Genomic DNA, 23,827 nt, shown 5'->3' with positions numbered 1-23,827 from the left:
GCGTAGATTCACCAGGTTAATCCCCGGGATGGCGGGACTGTCATATGAGGAAAGATTGGAAAGACTGGGCTTGTATTCACTGGAGTTTAGAAGGATGAGAGGGGATCTTATAGAAACGTATAAAATTATAAAAGGACTGGACAAGCTAGATGCTGGAAAAATGTTCCCAATGTTGGGGGAGTCCAGAACCAGGGGACACAGTTTCAGAATAAAGGGGAGGCCATTTAAAACTGAGGTGAGAAGAAACATTTTCACCCAGAGAGTTGTGAATTTGTGGAATTCTCTGCCACAGAGGGCAGTGGATTTAATAGAGAGTTAGATAGAGCTCTCGGGGCTAGCGGAATCAAGGGATATGGGGAGAAGGCAGGCACGGGTTAGTTATTGTGGATGATCAGCCATGATCACATTGAATGGCGGTGCTGGCTGGAAGGGCCGAATGGCCTCCTCCTGCACCTATTGTCTATGTTTCTATGTAATCCGCAGTCCTGCAGCCCTGGCACTCTGTTTCTCAGTGGCAGACGATGCACGCCCCGTCTGGAGCGGCTCTCAACCTGCACGCTAGGTGGACTCTGCGTTGAACTCCGCCTGCAGGAACATCACGGTGGCGCAGCGGTAGAGTCGCTGCCTTACAGCGAATGCAGCGCCGGAGACTCAGGTTCGATCCCGACTACGGGCGCCGTCTGTACGGAGTTTGTACATTCTCCCCGTGACCTGCGTGGGTTTTCTCCGAGATCTTCGGTTTCCTCCCACACTCCAAAGACGTACAGGTTTGTAGGTTAATTGACTGGGTAAACGTTTAAAAAATGAATTAAAAATGTCCCTAGTGTGTGTAGGATAGTGTTAATGTGCGGGGATCACTGGGCGGCGCGCACTCGGTGGGCCGAAGGGCCTGTTTCATTGGCCTGTTCATTGGCTATATTTAAGAGGGAGTTAGATGTGGCCCTTGTGGCTAAAGGGATCAGGGCGTATGGAGAGAAGGCAGGTACGGGGTACTGAGTTGGATGATCAGCCATGATCATATTGAATGGCGGTGCAGGTTCGAAGGGCCGAAGGGCCGAATGGCCTACTCCTGCACCTATTTTCTATGTTTCTATGTTTCCGCGTTGTATCTCTAAATTAAAAAAAAAAATCACAGGGTGCCCAAAGCCGACAAAGGTTGCACGTCTGTAAGGGCTGGCTGGCATCGACAAACCATCTGGAAGACGTGATCGGGCAGCTGCAATGGAACGCTTCATTGCGGACACAGACCCCCGTCACCCCTTGCACAATCACCATCACGCCAAGAAACGCTTGAAGAGCCGGAACAGCCTTGTGGAACTAGAGCCAACCTTGCCAGGTACCAAAATCAAACCACAGATGGCACCAGGGCACCACCTGCCTTATACCGCCTGGAGAGCCCTAAACTGCTTCGGCACTGGAGTGGAGCGTTGCGGACTCAGCCTGAAGAAGTGGGGCTTCTCGGACTCTGACAAATGCAACTGTGGAGAGGTACGGACAACGGCCCACCCACTGACCTGGGGCGGAGAGGCATGCACTCCGGACGATCTCCGCAGAGGCACAGACGTGGCACTGGCTGTGGCACAGCCATGGCACAACGTCGTCTGACACACGGGCGAAGCGAATTGCCGCGATCATCAGCGGCCCCAGCACTCACCCTTCTGCTTCTGCGCCTGGTACTTGTTGCAGTAGAACTTGTAGCAGTGGTCCAGCGCGCTGAGGTAGCACTGAATGGAGAGCTTGCCATCCACCACCGGGTACTCTGACACCATGTCGGGCTTGTAGAAATCATACACGTGCTGCATGTGTGTTCCCCGCAGGCCTGCAGTGAAGGGAACAGTCAGCTCTTGCAATCCCAGCCCAGGGCAGTGAATGTCCCAAACCCCCCCCCCAACAACGGGAAAACGCCAGTCTGAGCACACACACTCTTGCAATCCCAGCGCAGGGCAATGAACGTCCCAAATACCCCACCCCACAACGGGCAAACGTCAGTCTGTGTACAGCAATGAACAGGTCCCATTCATGTACGTACACACACTCTTGCAATCCCAGCCCAGGGCAGTGAATGTCCCAAACCCCCCCCAACAACGGGAAAACGTCAGTCTGAGCACAAACACTCTTACAATCCCGGCCCAGGGCAGTGAATGTCCCAAATAACCCCACCCCGCAAACAACGGGCAAACTTCAGTCTGAGTACCACAATGAACAGGTCCCATTCATGTATGTACACACACACACACACACACACACACACACACTTACAATCCCGGCCCAGGGCAGTGAATGTCCCAAATAACCCCACCCCGCAAACAACGGGCAAACTTCAGTCTGAGTACCACAATGAACAGGTCCCATTCATGTACGTACACACACTCTTGCAATCCCAGCCCAGGGCAGTGAATGTCCCAAATACCCCCCCACACAACGGGCAAACTTCAGTCTGTGTACCACAACAAACAGGTCCCATTCATGTACGTACACACACACTCTTACAATCCCGGCCCAGGACAGTGAATGTCCCAAATAACCCCCCCCCAACAACGGGCAAACTTCAGTCTGTGTACCACAACAAACAGGTCCCATTCATGTACGTACACACACACTCTTACAATCCCGGCCCAGGACAGTGAATGTCCCAAATAACCCCCCCCCCAACAACGGGCAAACTTCAGTCTGTGTACAGCAATGAACAGGTCCCATTCATGTACGTACACACATACGCACTCTCACAATCCCGGCGCAGGGCAGTGAATGTCCCAAATACCCCCCTACAACGGGCAAACTTCAGTCTGTGTACAGCAATGAACAGGTCCCATTCATGTACGTACACACATACGCACTCTCACAATCCCGGCGCAGGGCAGTGAATGTCCCAAATACCCCCCTACAACGGGCAAACTTCAGTCTGTGTACAGCAACGAACAGGTCCCATTCATGTACGTACACAAACAAGCACACACCCACTCTTACAATCCTGGCCCAGGGCAGTGAATGTCTCAAACAGACAGGCATGTGAGTGAGGTAGAAGAGGAAAAGAGCCGAGTGCTTGCGTGAAGCGTACAACGGGGGTCAAAAAATTAGAAACATTTCGAAAATTGACACACAAAATTACCAGTTTCAAGCCTCTTTTAGTGCATTTCAAAGTAAAAACGGACATTACAAAATAATGTGAATATATCACTGTGTACAAATAACATTTAAGTAAATTTGCACATTAATTGATAATCAGCCCAAAAAGGTAGTAATTGGCTTTTCTGCTGTGTTTTATATTTTAAACCCGTCTTAATTAATTTAGTTATATAATCTTGCACTTAAATTTAATATTTACTTATTACAGTTCCACCACTGATTTTCTGGCTCTCTTGGTTCTAGAGCTTTGCTGGTTTATCCAGCCAGTCAAGGAAGTCGCTCGGTGATGGGGATCGATGTGCTGGCTCCAGCTGGGCTGGAGTTCCAGAGCCCCGGCCACAGGTTGCAAGTTCAACCCACCGATTGGCCATGGAAGTCCCGATGAGGCCGAGATTGGCTGCCTTGCCCAGGAGCCACATTTTCGGGGAGACTTCCAGGGCGCGGGGGGGATTTCTCGCGGAACCCCTAGCGACCTCTAGTGGAACCAAACACATTCAACTCCCCCTCCCACTCCCAGTCTGACCTTTCTGTCATGGGCCTCCTCCAGTGCCATAGTGAAGCCCACCGGAAATTGGAGGAACAGCACCTCATATTTCGCTTGGGCAGCTTGCAGCCCAGCGGTATGAACATTGACTTCTCCAACTTTAGATAGTTCCTCTGGCCCTCTCTTCCCCTCCCCCTTCCCAGATCTCCCTCTATCTTCCTGTCTCCACCTATATCCTTCCTTTGTCCCACCCCCGACATCAGTCTGAAGAAGGGTCTCGACCCGAAACGTCACCCATTCCCTCACTCCTGAGATGCTGCCTGTCCTGCTGAGTTACTCCAGCATTTTGTGAATAAATACCTTCGATTTGTACCAGCATCTGCAGTTATTTTCTTACACTAGTGGAACCCTAGTGTTCATTACAAGTCTATACATCGATTATTTTCTTCTTCTTTTTTCCGATCCGATTTCTCCGTTGGTAAACGTGAAAAAAGGCGGAAATCATGCAAAAAGCGCGGAAGATGGATTTTAAAAACGCGGAAATCCGCGGAAAATTGACATGCCTGCATAGAAACACACACACGTGTACATGCACACACAGGCATATAGTCTCGCTGAGCTCCATGAGGAGTTTAATCTGTGGTTCAGGGGACCTGAGCCCCTGGGGCCCCTTGTGCCCACGTACCTCGCTCGAAGGCCAGTGGCGCGTCGGGTCCGACCAACATGGCGATGGCACCGGCCCCTCCCGTGGGACGGGCGCTCCCCGTGGCGTACACCGCGATGTCACCAGCGACCACCACCGCATACCGCCCTGCCGAGGCACACGGGAAAGGGAGAAATCATTGGAAGTGAAGTGTATGAAGTCAGTGAGTTCTGCATGGGTACAAGAGGTAGAACCAATGCAGTCATCGATGTAGCGGAGGTAGAGTTCGGGGATGGGGCCGGTGTACGTCTGGAACAGGGATTGTTCGACGTACCCGACAAAGAGGCAGGCGTAGCTAGGGCCCATGCGAGTGCCCATAGCTACGCCTCTGGTTTGGAGGAAGTGGGACGAGTCAAAGGAGAGTTGGAAGTGAAGTGTATGAAGTGAGTTCTGCATGGGTACAAGAGGTAGCACCAATGCAGTCGCGGGAAAGGGAGGCTCACGTTCTGTGCGACTGGGCGTGAGGACTCACAACAAGGCAGACCCAAAATGCTGGAGCAACTCAGCGGGTCGGGCAGCATCTCGGGAGGGAAGGAACGGGGGGACGTTTCGGGTCGAGACTCTTCCTCGGTCTGAAGAAGGGTCTCGACCCAAACGGCACCCGTTCCTTCTCTCCAGAGATGCTGCCTGACCCGCTGAGTTATTCCAGCATTTTGTGTCTACCTTCGATTTAAACCAGCATCTGCAGTTTTTCTTCCTAAAGATTAACGGTAATGTTGCCAGAACTCAAGAGCCTGGGACCAGAGTGAGAGGTTGGACTTTAGTTCAGTTTAGTTTATTGTCACGTGTACCGAGAGAGGTACAGTGAAAAGCCCTGTGTTGCGTGCTATCCAGTCAGTGGAAAGACAATACATGATTACAATCGTGCCGTCCATGGTGTACTGATACAAGATAAAGGGATTAACGTTTGGTGCAAGATAAAGTCTGATTAAAGATAGCCCGAGGGTCTCCAATGAGGTAGATGGGAGGTCAGTTGTTGATAGGATGGTTCAGCTTCCTGACAACAGCCGGAAAGAAACTGTCCCTGAAATGCAATTAAGTTTAGTTACTGTGTGACGATTTGTGTGGGTATGGGAGATGGGCCGAAGGGCCTGTTTCCACTCTGTATGTCTATTTAGGCAGACATGGGCGAGATGGGCCGAAGGGCCATTTTTTGCACTGGGTGACTATTTGGGTGAGCATGGGCCAGATGGGCTGAAGGGTGGTTTCCTCACTGGGTGATTATCTGGGTGAGCATGGGCCAGATGGGCTGAAGGGTGGTTTCCTCGCTGGGTGATTATCTGGGTTAGCATGGGCCAGATGGGCTGAAGGGTGGTTTCCTCGCTGGGTGATTATCTGGGTGAGCATGGGCCAGATGGGCTGAAGGGTGGTTTCCTCGCTGGGTGATTATCTGGGTGAGCATGGGCCAGATGGGCTGAAGGGTGGTTTTCCTTGCTGGGTGATTATCTGGGTTAGCATGGGCCAGATTGGCCGAAGGGTGGATTCCTCGCTGGGTGACTATCTGGGTGAGCATGGGCCAGATGGGCCGAAGGGTGGTTTCCTCGCTGGGTGACTATCTGGGTGAGCATGGGCCAGAGACTGGAGACCCGGGTTCGATCACGACCACGGGCGCCGTCTGTACGGAGTTTGTACGTTCTCCCCGTGACCTGCGTGGGTTTCCTCCGAGATCTTCGGTTTCCTCCCACACTCCAAAGACGTGCAGGTTTCTAGGTTGGCTTGGTGAAAATCAGAGATACTAGAGGAGCAAGATGGACCACTCCGTGGAAATCTCCTATACTGAAGTGTAGTACGCAAAGGAGCCATTTTAGTAAGTAAACCCCGCCGCTCGCTCTGCCTCTCGCAGTGTAATCGGTGTCATGGGGGAACAGTATGATACCATTAAAATGCAAAATATATCTCATCTATCAACGCACAGGTTTTTGTTATTTTTCTTTTAAAGTGTTTCTGCAAGTTTCCGCAAGTTTCCGCCTACTAAAATGGCGCCGTGACCTACTGCGGTGTTTAGGGTGGAGTGGTCTATCTTGCTCCTCTAGTGTCTTTGGTATAAATATACAAATTGTCGCCGGTGGGTGTAGGATAGCGTGAGTGTGTGGGGATCGGATCGCTGGTGGGCGCGGGCGGCCTGTTTCCGCGCTGTGTCTCCTCGCTGTAAAGAGTGTGCGGGGATAGCTGGCGGGCATGGGCACGGGCGGGGGCCTGTGCTGTTTCCGCGCTGTGTCTCCAGGCTATAATGAGTGTGTGGGGATCGGATCGCTGGTGGGCGCGGGGGCTACACTGAGATGGGCCGGACTCACCATCCCAGGAGCTGGACTCCACCCAGTTGACGGAGTTGAAGAGGGCGGCGGTCCCGCCATAGCAGGCGTTGGTGGTGTCGATGCCCTCGATGTCCGTGTTGCCCGACTCCTCGAAGAGCTGCATCAGCACGGTCTTGACGGACTTGGACTTGTCGATGATGGTCTCGGTGCCCACCTCCAGCCGCCCGATGCTCTGGCAGGGCACGGCGTTGCGCTCCAGCAGCCGCTGCACGGCGGTCAGGCACAGGGAGTTGATGTCCTCGCGGTCCGAGCAGAAGCCCATGCGGGACTGGCCCAGCCCCACCGTGTACTTGCCCGCGTCCACCCCGTCAAAGCGCTCCAGCTCCGACTGCTCCACAAACTGCGCCGGGAAGTAGATCTCCATGGCGAGGATGCCCACGTCCTTGGGCCAGCGGGCCTCCGCGTTGGCGGGGAGAGATCCGGGCATCGTGGAGAGACTGGGGGGGGGAGAGAGAGAGAGAGAGAGAGAGTGAGAACCGGGTACAACGGGGAGAACAAGACACAGAGTGTCGAACGGTACAGTACTGGAACAGGCCCCAGCCCACAATAGCATCAGACATTGGAAATACAGTGCAGGAACTGGCCCCAGCGCACAATGGCATCAGACATTGGAACTACAGTGCAGGAACAGCCCCCCCAGTCCACAATGGCATCAGACTTTTATAGAGATACAGTACAGGAATAACGCGATCCTGTTGCCAAACACTTTAATTTCCCCTCCCATTCCCACTCTGGGAGAGGGCAGGAATGGGGTACTGATTGAGAATGATCAGCCATGATCACATCGAATGGCGGTGCTGGCTCGAAGGGCCGAATGGTCTTCTCCTGCACCTATTGTCTATTGTCCTTTCTGTCCTGGGCCTCCTCCATTGTCAAAGTGAGGCCTGGCACAAATTGGTGGAACAGCACCTCATATTTCGCTTGGGCAGCTTGCACCCCAAGCAGTACGAATATTGATTTCTCCAACTTCTCTCCAGAGATGCTGCCTGTCCCCGCTGAGTTACTCCCATGTCCATCTTCAAAGCAATGCAGGGCATTAGGACGCTGCAGACAACACTCCCGTCCATCGCCGACTCATGCCGACTGCCACCCTTTCTGAAACTGCAAACTCAGTTCCTTCAGAGTCACGGGGATACGTCAAAAACAACTCCACACACGGCCGAAAGGGGTCAGACAGTCACGCAGCACAGAGACAGCCCCCTCGTCCAACCTGTCTGTACTGACAAAGATGAGCTCAGCGTTTGACTCTTTGTTTAACAAATCAATGCAGACTTTAAGCAGCTGGGTACCAGAGGTCTGATTCTGCAGCTTACAACGGTAGATCAGCTACTTCAGCACAGTGGCACCTCCATACCACAAGCACACACACAGACAGGGACACACACACGCAGAGACACAAACACAGTCACACACACACACACGAAGACAGACGCACACACAAAGACACACACACAGTGACACATAGACACACACAAACACAGACACAGTGACACATAGACACACACACACAGTGACACAAAAACAGACACACATAAACACACACACAGTGACACATACACACATAAACAGACAGACACACAAACACACAGTGACACACACATAGACAGACAGAGCCACACACACACACCCACAGATAGACAGACACACAAAGCCAGAGACACGCACGGACCCAGTACCTGCAGTGTGCTGCCACGATGGGACTGCACACAGGGGCGTGTGAGGCAGCAGCCTGCCCACCAGCCCGCACTGCTGGCATGCCCTGCGCGGTGCGTGAGGTGAGTCAGCCTGAGGCCACTGTGCTGTGGCGTGACGCAGCAGACCAGCAGTGACACATCATCGGCAGGGGGAGGGCGGCTGTGCGACAGAACTGCGGGCAATCCAGGGCACTGGGGAAGACAGGGGGAGGGTGGGGGGAGGGGGGGCGAGAGCCAGCAACCAGTGGGGGGGCCCTCCTCTAGACCCCATTATAACAGATTCTGGTTACAGCGGACTTTCTCTTTGAGAAAACAGGCTGCCAGTTGCACTGCGGAGTACGAATTAAAATTGATACGGCATTGAGATTGGCAAGTGATCACTTGGATCGACACTTAACTTTACGAGACAACTAGACAGGCGTGGACCCGTTGCGCCCAAACCTCTCCTGCGGGCCCGGCAACCCCCGTTGGGTCCAAACCTCCCTTGCGGGCCCGGCAACCCTCGCCAACTAACGACCCGTGGACCGTCCAGGCAGTGCTTCCCGGGGCCGTGGCGGGGGGGGGGGGGGCAATGGGGGGGGAGAGGAAAGAGGAGAGGGAGCCACTCACCCCAGCCCCGAGCGGCCAGAGCGAGCCGTGGACCCGTTGGGTGGAAACCTCTCTTGCGGCTGCGACGGCCATCTTGTTTGACCCTCTGCCACCGCACTGCATCATGGGAGGAAGGTCAGGCGCGGGGCACGCCGGGACGCTCGCCGGTCCTCCCAGCCGGGGGGGGGGGGGGGGGGCGCATTCATTAAAGTTTATTAAGTTAATTGCTTTTAAAATGTAAGGAAACTTGATCAATTGAGACCGCAGGGAAATGGTGAATAGGGTGGGTCTAAAATTGTTGCAATATCGTGTACCGTCTTGGCTGTATTTTGGGCACATACAAATATGTAATGTATACATACGTACGTATATATATATATATATATACTAGACCAAGTGGACCCGTTGGGCCCAAACCGCTCCTGCATTGGTGCAGCACCTTCTCCTCCCCCCCTCTCTCCTCTCCCTCCAACCTCCCTCTCCCCTCCCCACCTTCCCCTCCCCCCCCACTCCATCCTCCTCGACCCCCATCCCTAGGAGATAGATTTAAACTTTAAAATGTGAATAACTTTAAAAATATATCACCGATTGCAATGAAACTTCTTCCATTAGCACCAAAGTGCCGACGGTGGGCCTAAAATTGACGCGCTATCGTGTACCGTTTTGGCAGTAGTTCAGGAACAAACAAACAAACAAACAAACGAGAGTTTTAGTGTATAGATCTATATACAAGATGAGAGTTTTGGGCGTGGCTGTGTTCTGCAGCTGCAGCTCACCGGCAGTCTCTCTGTCTTTTTTTTGTTTTTTTGTCTATTGTCATCGTTTAATGTACGTTTTGTTTTATTTTTAACTCTGTGTATGTGGGGGGATGGTGGGGGGGTTGGGGGAAACCTTTTTTCAAATCTCCTCCTCAATGGAGATGCGACCTTTACCGTGTCGTATCTCCGTTCGCGCTAAGACCTAACATCGTGGAGTCGGCGGCCTCCAGCTGGGATCGACCTTGAAGACTCCGGTCGCAGGGCCTGGACTTACCATCTCGGAGGCTTCGGCCGTGGGCCCTGCAGACCGCAACATCGGGAGCTTGCAGGTCCCTGGCTGGCGACCGGTTTTTGGGAGCTCCAGCCGTAGCAGCTTCAACCGCCCCGAAGTGCGAGGTATGATCGACCCGCTCGCAGGCCCTTCATCGCCCTGCGTGGCTCGGCCGCAGCACTTTCCATCGCCCGGTGGGGGCTCAGGACTTTCATCGGCCTGCTTGGCTCGGCCCTAGGACTTTCCATCGCCCGGTGGGGGCTTCAAAAAGTTGGGAGCCTCGATCACCTCGTGGCACCACGGGAGAAGAATGAGGAGGAGATAAGACTTTGCCTTCCATCACAGTGAGGGTGTGCCTAGAGCAATCACTGTGATGGCTGTTTGTGTAAAAATTGTGTAAAAATTGTATCTGTGTGTCCTATGCTTTTTGTTGTCTACTGCCGGACCCTGACGTGAGAGGACGCTGGCGTTGTTTATTCGCCACTTCTCCGTTAGGATAGTTTGTCTGTTTGTTTTTATGTTTGATTGTTTATGTAAAGCGCTTTGAGCACCTGATAAGGCGCTATATAAAATAAATGCTTATTATTATTATTATTATTAAGATATAGATGTAAGAAACTGCCTTTAGTATTGTTCGTAGTACCAAAAATACATTTGTAGTTGTTAAAAACTATTTTGTACATGAGAACAACTCAATTGTTTCACGGACTGATCACGAGGTAGTTGGAGCAAATGCCTTACTCGATTGCGATGGACAATCGGCAATAATGGACACCATTCCATCCCCGTTATAACGAGAGTTTACTTTACTTCAATCTCATCAGCCCAGCCCCAACACCCCCCCCCCCCCCCCCCCCATTAATTTTTGTTTTATGAGTTCATGTGATAGAAGCAGAATTAGGCTGTTCGGCCCATCAAGTCTACCCTGCCGTTCAATCATGGCTGATCTATCTTTCCTTCCCAACCCCATTCTCCTGCCTTCTCCCCGTGACACCCGTACTAATCAAGCATCTATCGATCTGTTCCTTAAAAACATCCACTAACACGGCCTCCACAGCTGTCTGCGGCGATCAATTCCACAGATCCGCCACCCTCTGACTAAAGAAATTCCTCCTCGCCTCCTTTCTAAACGTACGTCCTTTTTTATTCTGAGGCTGCAGCCTCTGGTCCTGGACTCTCCCACTGGTGGAAACATCGTCTGCACATCCACTCTATCCAAGCCTTTCACTACTATTCGGTAAGTTTGCCCTTATCCTTCTACACTCTAGCGAGTATAGGCCCAGTGCCGACAAACGCTCATCATTCCTGGGATCATACATTCAAAGCTCCTCTGGATCCTCTCCAGAGCCAGCACATCCTGCCTCAGATACGGTGCCCAAAATTGCTCACTATACTACAAAATGCAGTCACACCAGCACGCCTTGTCTGACCAGTCTGACAAGGACGTACACGCCACTGGAGATAAATGGATCTACTGTGGATAGGGTGAGCAGCTATAAATACCTGGGAGTCCACATCAAAGACGATCTGACATGGACAACACATATTGCCGCACTGGTGGGTAAGGCAAGGCAGCGCCTTTACCACCTCAGACAGCTGAGGAAATTCAGAGTGTCTCTGAGGGTCCTTCAGTGCTTCTACTCTGGGGCTGTAGAGAGCATCCTGGCCGGCAACATCACAGTCTGGTTTGGGAACAGCTCTGCCCAGGACAGGAAGGCCCTGCAGAGAGTAGTGCGTTTGGCAGAACGCACCATGGGAACTACACTCGTCTCCCTGCAGGACCTATACATCAGGAGGTGCAGATCCAGAGCCAGCAACATTATGGGGGACCCCTACCACCCCAGCAACGGACTGTGCCAGCTGCTATGGTCAGGCAAACGCCTCCGCTATCACGCTGTGAAAACAGAGAGGATGAGACGGAGTTTCTCCCCACAGGCCATCAGGACTGTTAACTATTATAACTCCAGGGACTAATTTTTTTTTTCTGTATTAATTTTAATTTATATGCTGTAACTATAATTTTTTTTGCACAATCCGCAGGCGTTGCCACTTTCATTTCACTGCACATCGTGTATGTGTATGTGACAAATAAACTTGACTTGACAAGCCTCAGCATTGCATCCCTGTTTTTGTATTCTAGTCCTCTTGAAATAAATGTTAGCATTGTGTTTGCCTCCCTTGCTACCGATTTGACTTGCAAATGAACTTTTTGGGAATCCTGCACCAGCACCAAGTCCCTTTGCACCTCCAATTTCTGAATTAGCTCCCCATTTAGAAAATAGGCCACGCCTCTATTCGCCTGATCAAAATGTATGACTACGCACTTTACTGCACTGTATTCCATCTGCCATTCTCCGCCCACTTTCCCAGCCTGTCCAAGTCCTTCTGCAGAGTCCCTGCTTTCTTTGCACTATCTCTTGCACTGCCTTTCCAACCACAATAGCCTGCAGCTGTTTTCAGAATTAGAATAGCCTCTATTGTCATCCAAAAAAAACAAGTCTTTTGGACGAAATTCCATTACCCACAGTCCAGCAATAAAAATAAGCAATAACACACACAATCACAAACCAACACAAAACAAAAGAAACATTCTACCACCGTCTCCCTTGATCGCCTGAGTTTTCACTCCACCACCAAAGTTGGCACAGCTGGTGAAGCTGCTGCCTCACAGTGTAGGAAAAGAAAAACTGCAGATGCTAGTTTAAATCAAAGGCAGACACAAAATGCTGGGGTAACTCAGCGGGTCAGGCAGCATCTCAGGAGAGAAGGAATGGGTGGCGTTTCGGGTCGATACCCTGAAAGGTCTCGACCCGAAACGTCACCCATTCCTTCTCTCCTGAGATGCCGCCTGACCCGCTGAGTTCCTCCAGCATTTTGTGTCTGCTGTCTCATGGTGCCAGGGACCCGATTTCGATCCCGACAAACCCGTTCAGTTGCTGCAAATAGGATTTGCATTGTTCGCTATCGGTACATATGACAATCAGACACTCGTAGCACTCTCGCAAGTCTTGACCTCGGATGCTCTCTGAGTGGCGTTTGCACGTTCTCCCTGCGACCACGTGGGTTTCCTCCGGGTGCTCCGGTTACCTCCCACATCCCAAAGACGTGCGGGTTTGTGGGTCAAATGGCATCTGTAAATTGCCCCTCGTGCGCACAGTGTGGATGAGAAACTAGGATAACATGGAACTAGTGTGAATGGGTGGTCAATGGTCAGCATGGACCTGATGGGCCGAAGAGCCTGTTTCCAGGCTGTACGACTCTATGTAGGTACATGGAGAGGAAAGGTTTAGAGAATATAGGCAGGTGGGTCTAGCTCAGATGGGGCATCGTAGTCGGCAGGGGCAAGTTGGGCCGAAGGGCCTGTTTCCATGCTGTCCCACTCCAACTGAAACACAGCATCTCATTGTGGGACTATGGATTGGTCCACAGAGTCAGCATGGACTAAAGGGGCCAAATAGCCCCCCTTGTGGGTGGGGGGGAAGAAAGTGGCGCAGTGGTTGAGTTGCTGCCTCACAGCACCAAGACACCCGGGTTCAATCCTGACTACGGTTGGTGTCTGTACGGAGTTTGTACGTTCTCCCTGTGACCTGCGTGGGCTTTCCCCGGGTGCTTCCACAATCTTTCCTCTCACACGCCAAAAGACGTTCAGACTTGTGGGTTAACTGACTAAAGGGGTCACTAGCGTGTGGGATGGTGCTGTTGTACGGGGATTGCTGGCTGGCGTTGGCTCTCTGGGCCCAAGGCCCTGTTTTTGCGCCGTGTCTCTGAACTGACGTCTAAAGAGTTGTAATCGCCTGTAACCACAAATTCCTAAGAATCCTAAAGTCAGACGGCACAGAAACAGTCCTTTGGCCCTACTTACCAAGTTGCCTCACCGAATTTACAGAGGCCAATTAACCTTTCAAGACAGCACGACCTTGGGACGTGGGAGGAAACCGGAGCACCCGGAGAAAACCCACGAGGTCACAGGGAGAACGTGCAAACTCCACACACGGCCAGCACCTGTGGTCAGGATCGAACCTGGGTCTCTGGCGCTGAGAGCTGGCGTCTCTCCCAGCTGTGCCACTGTGCCGCCCCTACTCTTGTGATGTTGCGTTCATGTGCCTGTAAAGCTGCAGTCAGCATTTTGTTGTTCCGTTACTGGCGCAGATGGCAAGCAAGTCATTCACAAACTGCCACTCCCCAGCTGTGTAACGCTTCCTGCAAGAGTCAGCATGATTTGACAGTAATTATTTTAGTCCACAGTGGGTCACGTCATGCCGAAAGTTCAAACAGAAGTGCACGTCCGTCTTCCCGTCGCCTGTGGATTTTCTGTACGTCTGCACAAAGGAGAATCGGCCCCTACCCAAACGACCTCTGGATTGCTCTCCCACAGAAACGGACACAGAGTGCACCCTCACGTTCCTATTAAATAGTCCCCCTCTCACCTTTAGCCCGCACCCTCTGGTCCTTGATTCCCCTGCTCTGGGTAAAGGACTGTGCATTCACACTATCTATTACGGAGCGCACGGAGAAAATCCACGCGGTCAGAGGGAGAACGTACAAACTGCGTACAGACAGCACCCATGGTTCACCGACCCGGTTGACCTGCGGAGGATGCGTGAGTGCCAGCGGGTGTTCTCAGCCGCATCCTCCGCCAGGATCAACTGGAGGAAGTGTGCTGGGCTCTTGGTGGGTCAGTGGCAGGTAGACTCCCTGCCGGAGGAGATGGCAGTTTTTGCGTGGAGCACCACGCACCTCCTCTATCTGGGGATCTACCTGAGTCCCACTGAGGGGGCTTGGCAGGCGAATTGGCAGGAGCTGGAGGCGAAGGTGGTCGCCCGTGTGGGGCGCTGGTCAGGCCTCCTTGGTGTGTTATCATATCGGGGTAGGGCTTTGGTCATAAACCAGCTGGTGGCCTCTCTGCTGTGGTACCGGCTGGCCACTCTGGTCCCGTCCTCTCGTTTCATCGCCATGATACAGAGGAGGTTAGTTAACTTCTTCTGGGGTGAGAGGAACCACTGGCTCTCTGCTGGGGTTCTGAGTCTCCCGTTGGAGGAGGGCGGTCAGGCGCTGCCTCCAGGAGGGATCACGGCTCCCGGTAGCGGGCATGAGTCAGCGCGCTAGGCGGGAGTTGCCTGGTTTTTACCGTGATCTCCTGAGAGCCAGGAATTTGGTCACCTTCAGCCAGGGCGCTGCTCCTCAGGGGGAGGGGGGTGCTGTGGTTGTGAGGGGGGCCGGTCCTCACCCTGTCACGGTGGGTGTCGAGGAGAGGCGTGTGCGTGGAGCGATTCCGACTGGGCTTACCCCCGCTCCGTCGGAATTGCTCATTGGGCCCACGGCCCGGGTCCCTTCCCGAGAGCCGGCCCCACGCAATATGAGCCGCCTTTCCCAGATGCCCAGCATGCCGTTCCGTGACGCGGAGAGGCGCGTTTTGTACAGGCTGCTCCTGCACACTCTCCACTTCCTCGCTCTCGTCTTCCGTCCGGACACGCCCTGGCGGTCCGTGTTACCACCTGACGGCGGGAGCGGTCCCCAGTGGAGGTCTCTCTATAAGGGGGTCCTCCCGCTTTACATCGGGGACCTGGGGTGGAGAGTGTTGCATAAGGCTATAGCCTGTAACAGGTACTTGAGCCGGTTCACGGTCTCGTCTGCCGCCTGTCGCTTCTGCGGTGAGGAGGAGACCGTTTACCATTTGTATACAGAGTGCGTGAGGTTACAGCCCCTGTTCCAGTATCTGAAGGAGCTGCTCCTCAAGTTCTGGCTCCATTTTAGCCCAACGCTTTTAATTTTTGGGCACCCGGTACAGAGGGGGGAGGGTCAGGAGGGAGGAGAGGGTCTCCCTGTCGGTCTGCTCCTGGGCCTGGCCAAGATGGCCATCCGCGGGTCCAGGCAGCGGGCAGTCGACGGCCTCACAGAAGTCGGCTGCCTACCCCTGTTCCGGGCTTACGTCCGTGCCCGCGTGTCCCTGGAGAGGGAACACGTGGTGTCCACGGGGACTCTGGAGGCCTTCCGGGAACGCTGGTCGCCGCGGGGGGTTGAATGTATTGTTGACAGAGATGGCGGGATTTTAATGTGATAATTGTTTAATTTGTAAACTGCCGATACAGGCGGCTTTTGTTTGATCACATTTTGCTTAGTATGTTTGTATGTTTTTCTTTGGAATAAAACTTTTATATATTAAAAAAAAAAAAAAAAAAAAATGGTCAGGATTGAACCTAGGTCTCTGGCGCTGTGAGGCAGCAACTCTACCGCTGCGCCACCGTACTGCGAATTTGGTGAAAGAGTTGGCTGTCAAGCTGAACTAAGTACGATCTTAATAACAATATAACTGAGAACCATTTAGAACTGAGATGAGGAAAAACTTTTTCAGTCAGAGTTGTAAATCTGTGGAATTCTCTGCCTCAGAAGGCAGTGGAAGCCAATTCTCTGAATAGAAACATGGAAACATAGAAAATAGGTGCAGGAGTAGGCCATTCGGCCCTTCGAGCCTGCACCGCCATTCAATATGATCATGGCTGATCATCCAACTCAGTTTCCCGCACCTGCCTTCTCTCCATACCCCCTGATCCCTTTAGCCACAAGGGCCACATCTAACTCCCTCTTAAATATAGCCAATTAACTGGCCTCATCTACCTTCTGTGGCAGTGAATTCCACAGATTCACCACTCTCTGTGTGAAAAAAAACGTTCTCATCTCGGTCCTAAAAGACTTCCCCCTTATCCTTAAACTGTGACCCCTTGTTCTGGACTTTCCCAACATCGGGAACAATCTTCCTGCATCTAGCCTGTCCAACCCCTTAAGAATTTTGTAAATTTCTATAAGATCCCCCCTCAATCTTCTAAATTCCAGCGAGTACAAGCCGAGTCTATCCAGTCTTTCTTCATATGAAAGTCCTGCCATCCCAGGAATCAATCTGGTGAACCTTCTCTGTACACCCTCCATGGCAAGAATGTCTTTCCTCAGATAAAGGACTGTGCATTCACACTATCTATTGCGGAGCACCCGGAGAAAACCCACGCGGTCAGAGGGAGAACGTACAAACTGCGCACAGACAGCACCCATGGTCAGGATTGAACCGAGGTCTCTGGCGTTGTGAGGCAGCAACTCTACCGCTGCGCCACCGTACTGCGTTTTTGGAGAAAGAGTCGGCTGTCAAGCTGAACTAAGTACGATCTTAATAACAATATAACTGAGAACCATTTAGAACTGAGATGAGGAAAAACTTCTTCAGTCAGAGACTTTTTCAGTTCAGTCACTTTTTCGTAAATCTGTGGAATTCTCTACCTCAGAAGGCAGTGGAGGCCAATTCTCTGAATGCATTCAAGAGTGAGCTAGATAGAGCTCTTAAGGATAGCGGAGTCAGGGGGTACGGGGAGAAGGCAGGAACGGGGCACTGATTGAGAATGATCAGCCATGATCACATTGAATGGTGGTGCTGGCTCGAAGGGCCGGATGGCCTCCTCCTGCACCTATTGTCTATTGTCTATAATACAGTAAGTTCCCAGGCTAGTATTTACACAGACAGGCTAGTATTTACACAGCACCCCACCGGATGTCCCAAAGCACCGGAAGCTCATAACTAGGGTGGCTGAGTGGCGCAGCGGGTGATGCTGCTGCTGCTGCCTCACAGCGCCAGTGACCCAGATTCAATCCTGACTTCGGGTGCTGCCTGTGTGGAGTTTGTACGTTCTCCCCGTGACCGCATGGGTTTCCTACGGGTGTTCCGGTCTCCTCCCACATTCCAAAGACGTGCGGATTTGTAGGTCAATTTACTTCGGTAAAATTGTCCCCAAGTGGAAAGGGAATAGTCGGAAAACATTGAACTAATATGAACAGTTGATCAATGGCCAGCATGGACTCTGTGGGCCGAAGGGCCCGTTTCCATGCTGTACGTCTGAACAGCTAAACTATATAGTCACCCGAGGTTTAGTTTAGGGTACATTAGTTCTGTCCCACACACTAGGGACAATTTACATGCCCATTAATCTACAAACCTGCATATCTTGGGAATTTGGGAGGAAACTGGAGCATCTGGAAAAAACCCCTTGCGGTCACAGGGAGAACTACGTACAGACAGTGCCTGTAGTCAGGATCGAACACGGGGTCTCTAGCGCTGTGAGGCAGCAACTCTACCGCTGCGCCACCGTGCTGCCCCGGTGAAGACATTTTTGGTGCTAAGTTCGACAAAGTATGATTGCAACAACGACATAACACAGGCAGTTCGGGGGGGAGGGGGGGGGGGAGTGGTGGTGAGTACTTTCACAGGCAGGCTAGTATTTACACAGCACCCGACTGGATGTGCCAAAGCACAGGACGTTCAGTGGTCGAGAGAAATCCGAGTTTAATAGAGAGAGACTTGGCTGTCATGCTGAACAAAGTATGATCTCAATCATAATATAATACACTAAGCCCCTGAGCTAGTATTCACACAGAACCCTAGTGGAAATCCGAAAGCACAGTTCAATACTATACGTGCGAGGATGTTGCCAGGACTCGAGGGCCTGAGCTATAGGGGAGAGGTTGAGCAGGCTAGGACTCTATTCCTTGGAGCAGGAGGACAAGGGGATAATCTTGCAGAGGTGTGTACAATCATGAGGGGAATAGACAGGGTGAATGCGCAGTATCTTTTACCCAGAGTAGGGGAATCAAGAACCCAGAGAGTAGGGTTCAGAGTAGGGGAATCAAGAGGGCATAGGTTTAAGATGAGACGGGAAAGATTTAATAAGAATCGGAGGGGGAACTTTGTCTTTAGACACAAAGGGTGGTGGATGTATGGAATTAACTGCCAGAGGAGGCTGGGACTGTCGTAACGTTCAAGAGACATTTGGACAGTTACACGGGTAGGATAGGTTTAGAAGTGTATGGGCCAAACGCAGGCAGGTGGGACTAGTGTAGATGGATGGGGCATGTTGGCCGGCGTGGGCATGTTGGGCCGAAGGGCCTGTTTGAACGCCGTATGACTCTATACAGTCACCTGAGGTAGTGAAGAAAACTTGGTTATCAAGTTGGACAATAGAATACAGGCAGTCTAGGGGGTAGTATTCACACAGCATCCCGCTGGATGTCCCAAAACACAAGACTTTCAGTACCATATGGTCACCCTGGTCGTCAAGCTGAACAAGGGTATCATCTCAACAACAGTAACGCAGCACATTAATCCACAGGTTCAGTGAGGCTTTCACTCCGAGGAACTGCACATAGGAACTCTCCAATAATCAGAAATATCAGTTTTCTTTAGTAAATTAGAATTAACGGTGGCGCAGCGGCAGAGTTGCTGCCTTACAGTGGCAGAGACCCAGGTTCGATCCTGACTACGGGCGCTGTCTGCGTGGAGTTTGTGCGTTATCCCCGTGACCTACTTGGGTTTTCTCCGGGAGCTCCGATTTCCTCCTACACTCCGTAGGTTAATTGGCTTCGGTAAAATTGCAAATTGTCCCTCGTGTGTGTAGGGTAGTATTCATGCGCGGGAATCGCTGGTCGGCCCGGACTCGGTGGGCCGAAGGGCCTGTTTCCGCGCTGTATCTCTAAACTAAACTTGCTTGTTCTGCATACACTGTACTTCTTTCAATGCATTGAGTATTCTCATTAACACGAATAATTAAACTAGTAGAATATGTACATAATTAAACTAGTAGAATATGTACCGCATGCAGTCATTAATTAAATGCAATGTGGTATTATTACAAGCTTGAAAAATTGCTTTAAAAAAGTGCAGCAGAGTTTGCGTAAACTGGTGGCACAATAGATCGTATTTCGCTAAAATCTGGAGCAAAAAAAAAAAAAAGGTGCAGGAGGAATTTGATGGGAAATCAGATGGAGCACCAAGAAGAGTGGATCTCACGGAACTCCTGTCAACGATAGAAGAAGGGGAACTTCTTCAAAGCAGGCATGCCCTGTCCAGAGTTTGCACACACACCAGAGGCAATGCAAAGTCTGATTACTGTAACCCAAGGGGCCGCTGAGCATTACTTGAGTGCTGTGTAGGACACGCTGGTTTAAACCGAAAACAGGCACAAAAAGCTGGAGTAACTCAGCGGCACAGGCAGCATCTCTGGAGAGAAGGAATGGGTGACGTTTTGGGTCGAGACCCTTCTTCAGACTGATGTCAGGGGGGCGGGACAAAGGAAGGATATAGGTGGAGACAGGAAGACAGTGGGAGAACTGGGAAGGGGGAGGGGAAGGGAGGGACAGAGGAACTATCTAAAGTTGGAGAAGTCAATGTTCATACCGCTGGGCTGAAAGCTGCCCAGGCGAAATATGAGGTGCTGTTCCTCCAATTTCCGGTGGGCCTCACTATGGCACTGGAGGAGGCCCATGACAGAAAGGTCAGACTGGGAGTGGGAGGGGGAGTTGAAGTGCTCAGCCACCGGGAGATCAAATTGGTTAACGCGGACCGAGCGCAGGTGTTGAGCGAAGCCCAGACTGGTTAGGGGTAAAGGGCAACGAGAGATACAAGTGCTGTTGGCATTGGTATATTATTGCCACGTGTACCGAGATACAGTTCGACCCAATCCAATCATGCCACACGCGAGGGTATCACAAAATGTTGGAGTAACTCAGCAGGTCAGGCAGCATCTAGGAGAGAGGGAATGGGTGACGTTTCGGGTCGAGACCCCTTCCAACTACCCTCACTAGAACTTTGCATCTCCAACAGCCGGCGTGACATTAACCTCCTCAAATTCTCCACTCCCCTGACTCGCTCTAACCTCGCCCCTCCTCAAGGCTTGCCACTCGCGAGTACAATCAAGCCACACACAAGTACAACAGGTAGTGCAGAGAGGGAAATACCAGAGTGCAGAGCAGAGTGTTACAGCGTTATAGAGTTACGGAGACGTTTAGATGCAAGGGCGGCCATGAGGTTGGATTGGGAGACCGCAACTACTGGCTGAGAGATAAATACTGGCCAGAAGACCGGCGAGGATGGTTTTGGTATATTATTGTCAGTTATACCGAAATACAGTGAAAACTATTTTGAGTGGTATCCAGTCAAATTATACTGCACACGAGAAAAATCAAGCCATATACATGATCAGCCAAAACATTATGACCGCCTGCCTAACATGCTGTTGGTCCTCCGTGTGCAGCCCCATACGCAGCAGGGTGCGATGCACTGTGTATTGTGACACATTCCTCCCGTAACCACCATTATATTTTTCTGTGACTTGTGCCACAGTCGACCTTCTGTCGGTTCGGACCAGACGGGATAGCCTTCGTTGCCCTCATGCATCGATGAGCCTTGGGCGCCCAACACCCTGTCTGTCGCCGGTTTGTGGTTTGTCCCTCCTCGGACCACTATCGGTAGGTACTCACCACTGCTGACCGGGAGCACCCCACAAGCCTTGCCGTTTCAGAGATGCTCTGACCCAGTCGTCTGGCCAGAAAAATTTGGCGCTTGTCAAAGTCGCTCAGGTCTTTACTCCTGCCCATTTCTCCCGCATCCAACACATCAACTTCAAGAACCGACTGTTCCCTTGCTGCCTAATATATCCCACCCCTTGACAGGTGCCATTGTAACAAGATGATCAATGTTATTCACTTCGCCTGTCAGTGGTCATAATGTTTTGGCTGATCAGTGTACAAGTAGAACAGGAAGGACAAAGAGAAAAATACCAGAGTGTAGAATATAACGTTTCAGCGTTACACCGTGAGTTACAGAGAAGTGCAGACAACAAAAAAAGCGCAAGGATCGCAACGAGGTAGGTTGGGAGACCCTAGCTTATAGGAGGACCCTTTAGTATTCTGAAGCCGTGTCTGAAAAAATGCCCGTCCGTCTGCTCCCCCCCCCCCTCCCCTCGCCAGCCCTTTGCCAGCACACAACCTACCTCCTCACGGCCGCCAGCCTGACAGCGACGGCCGCTTGCAGGGAAGTGGATGAGGCGAGGTGGCCGGGGCGAGCACCGCAGCCCTGCCCGGCGCAGAGACCCTCGCAGGACAGCAGACGGCCGAGCCTGGCGACCACACGCAACATGGCGGCCGAGCGCAGCGTCTGTGGGCACAGCTGTCCCCACACTGCGAGGGTCCGGCGCTGCAGCCTGCATTTATACGGCCGCCCAGGAACCTCCCTCTCGGGGCAAGCTGTGCGCACTAGTATCAAAGTTCAACAGACTTCATCGAGTGAAGCAATCACAGCAACAAATGAATCATTCACCCAATGGGTTTGGCCGCCAAACTTCTAACCTTTCCCCTACTTTCACTGTTATCCAGCATAATAACAACTTAGGAAACAAGTTAAAGCTACCAAGACAATGTTTGCGCCTGCTTTTGTTTAGTTACGTTCAGTTTAGTGACACTATCCTACGCACTAGGAACAATTTACCAATGCCAATTAACCTACAAACCTGCACATCCAACCAGTAATTATCCCGCACACTCACACTATCCTACACACACGGTGGCGCAGCGGTAGAGTTGCTGCCTTACAGCGAATGCAGCGCCGGAGACTCAGTTTCGATCCTGACTACGGGTGCCGTCTGTACAGAGTTTGTACGATCTCCCCGTGACCTGCGTGGGTTTTCTCCGAGATCTTCGGTTTCCTCCCACACTCCAAAGATGTACAGGTTTGTAGATTAATTGGCTGGGCAAAAATGTAAACATTGTCCCTAGTGGGTGTAGTGTTAGTGTGCGGGGATCGCTGGGCGGCGCGGACCCGGTGGGCCGAAGGGCCTGTTTCTGCGTTGTATCTCTAAATCTAAAAAATAATAATCACACTGGGGACAATTTACAATTTTACCAGGCCGATTAACCCACAAACCTGCACGTCTTTGGGGCGTGGGAGAAACCGGAGAAAACCCATGCAGGTCACGGGGAGAACGTACAAACTCCATACAGACAGCGCCCGTAGTCAGGATTTCACCCGGGGCTCTGGCGCTGTGAGGCAGCAACTCTACCGCCACCCTAACTTTGTTCATCTTCGGCCTCCCGCCACCGGTTCCTTTGACTATGTTCATTTTTTTGTTTATTTATTTATTTGTCATGTGTAGGTTGGCACAGGGTCAAGGGTACAATGAAATGTATTTGACAAGACAACGGGTCACCTCAGCAGTAATATTCCAAGGATAAATAAGATTTTTAAAAATGACATTAGTAAGGTAAAAAGACAATATTAAAAATAATCAACATATTTGATGTGAAGGGTAGTATAAGAAAATAACTGCAGATGCTGGTACAAATCGAAGGTATTTATTCACAAAATGCTGGAGTAACTCAGCAGGTCAGGCAGCATCTCAGGAGAGAAGGAATGGGCAACGTTTCGGGTCGAGACCCTTCTTCAGACTGATGTCAGGGGGGTGGGACTCCCTCTATCTTCCTGTCTCCACCTATATCCTTCCTTTGTCCCGCCCCCCTGACATCTGAAGAAGTCTGAAGGGACTCGACCCGAAACGTCGCCCATTCCTTCTCTCCTGAGATGCTGCCTGACCCGCTGAGTTACTCCAACATTTTGTGAATATATGATGCAAAATGGGTTTATGAGTTCAGAAGCCTGATGGCCTGATGGTAGAAACTGTTGTTAAGTCTGGTGGTACGTGCAGCCATACTCCTGTATCGTCTGCCTGACGGTAACAAGGAGAACAGCCTGCATGCTGGGTGGCTGTGGTCCTTGATGATGCTGCGTGCCTTCCGCAGGCACCGCCGGTAGAAAATGTCCTGAGTGGCCGGGAGACAGTTGCCAGTGATGTGCCGTGCTGTCTTCACCACTCTCTGTAGTGATTTGTGGCTGTGGGCAGAACAGTTCCCGTACCAGACTGTAATGCAGCCCGTCAGCAGGCTCTCGATGGTGCATCTGTAGTTTGTGAGGATGCTGGCGTTCATGCCAAACTTCCTCAGTCTTCTCAGGAAAAAGAGCCGCTGGCGGGCCAACATTCTTTGTTATTGTGTCCGTGTGCAGAGTCCAGGAAAGGTCCTCAGT

At 51.7% G+C, this 23,827-nt stretch overlaps 1 protein-coding gene across 4 annotated transcripts in view; it reads right to left on the bottom strand.

Moving 5' to 3' along the window:
- hmgcs1 (3-hydroxy-3-methylglutaryl-CoA synthase 1 (soluble)) overlaps positions 1–23,827 on the bottom strand; it is a 70,721-nt gene that overhangs the window by 7,056 nt on the left and 39,838 nt on the right. For 2 of the 4 annotated variants that reach the window (XM_078431228.1, XM_078431229.1), the window contains exons 2-4: positions 6,608–7,065; positions 4,296–4,421; positions 1,655–1,819 (exon numbers count right to left, since the gene is read on the bottom strand). In XM_078431228.1, the coding sequence (XP_078287354.1) occupies positions 1,655–1,819; positions 4,296–4,421; positions 6,608–7,065 (749 nt within the window). Of the gene's footprint in view, positions 1–1,654; positions 1,820–4,295; positions 4,422–6,607; positions 7,066–8,304; positions 8,404–21,743; positions 21,923–23,827 lie in introns of those variants that run through there. The other 2 variants (XM_078431212.1, XM_078431221.1) reach the window with 2 other exon arrangements.

Source organism: Rhinoraja longicauda, chromosome 3 (genome assembly GCF_053455715.1).
Source record: "Rhinoraja longicauda isolate Sanriku21f chromosome 3, sRhiLon1.1, whole genome shotgun sequence".
NCBI classification, from domain to species: Eukaryota; Metazoa; Chordata; class Chondrichthyes; order Rajiformes; family Arhynchobatidae; genus Rhinoraja; species Rhinoraja longicauda.
Note: the sequence above shows the minus strand (reverse complement) of the source record. Positions and strands in the feature narration are given on the sequence as shown.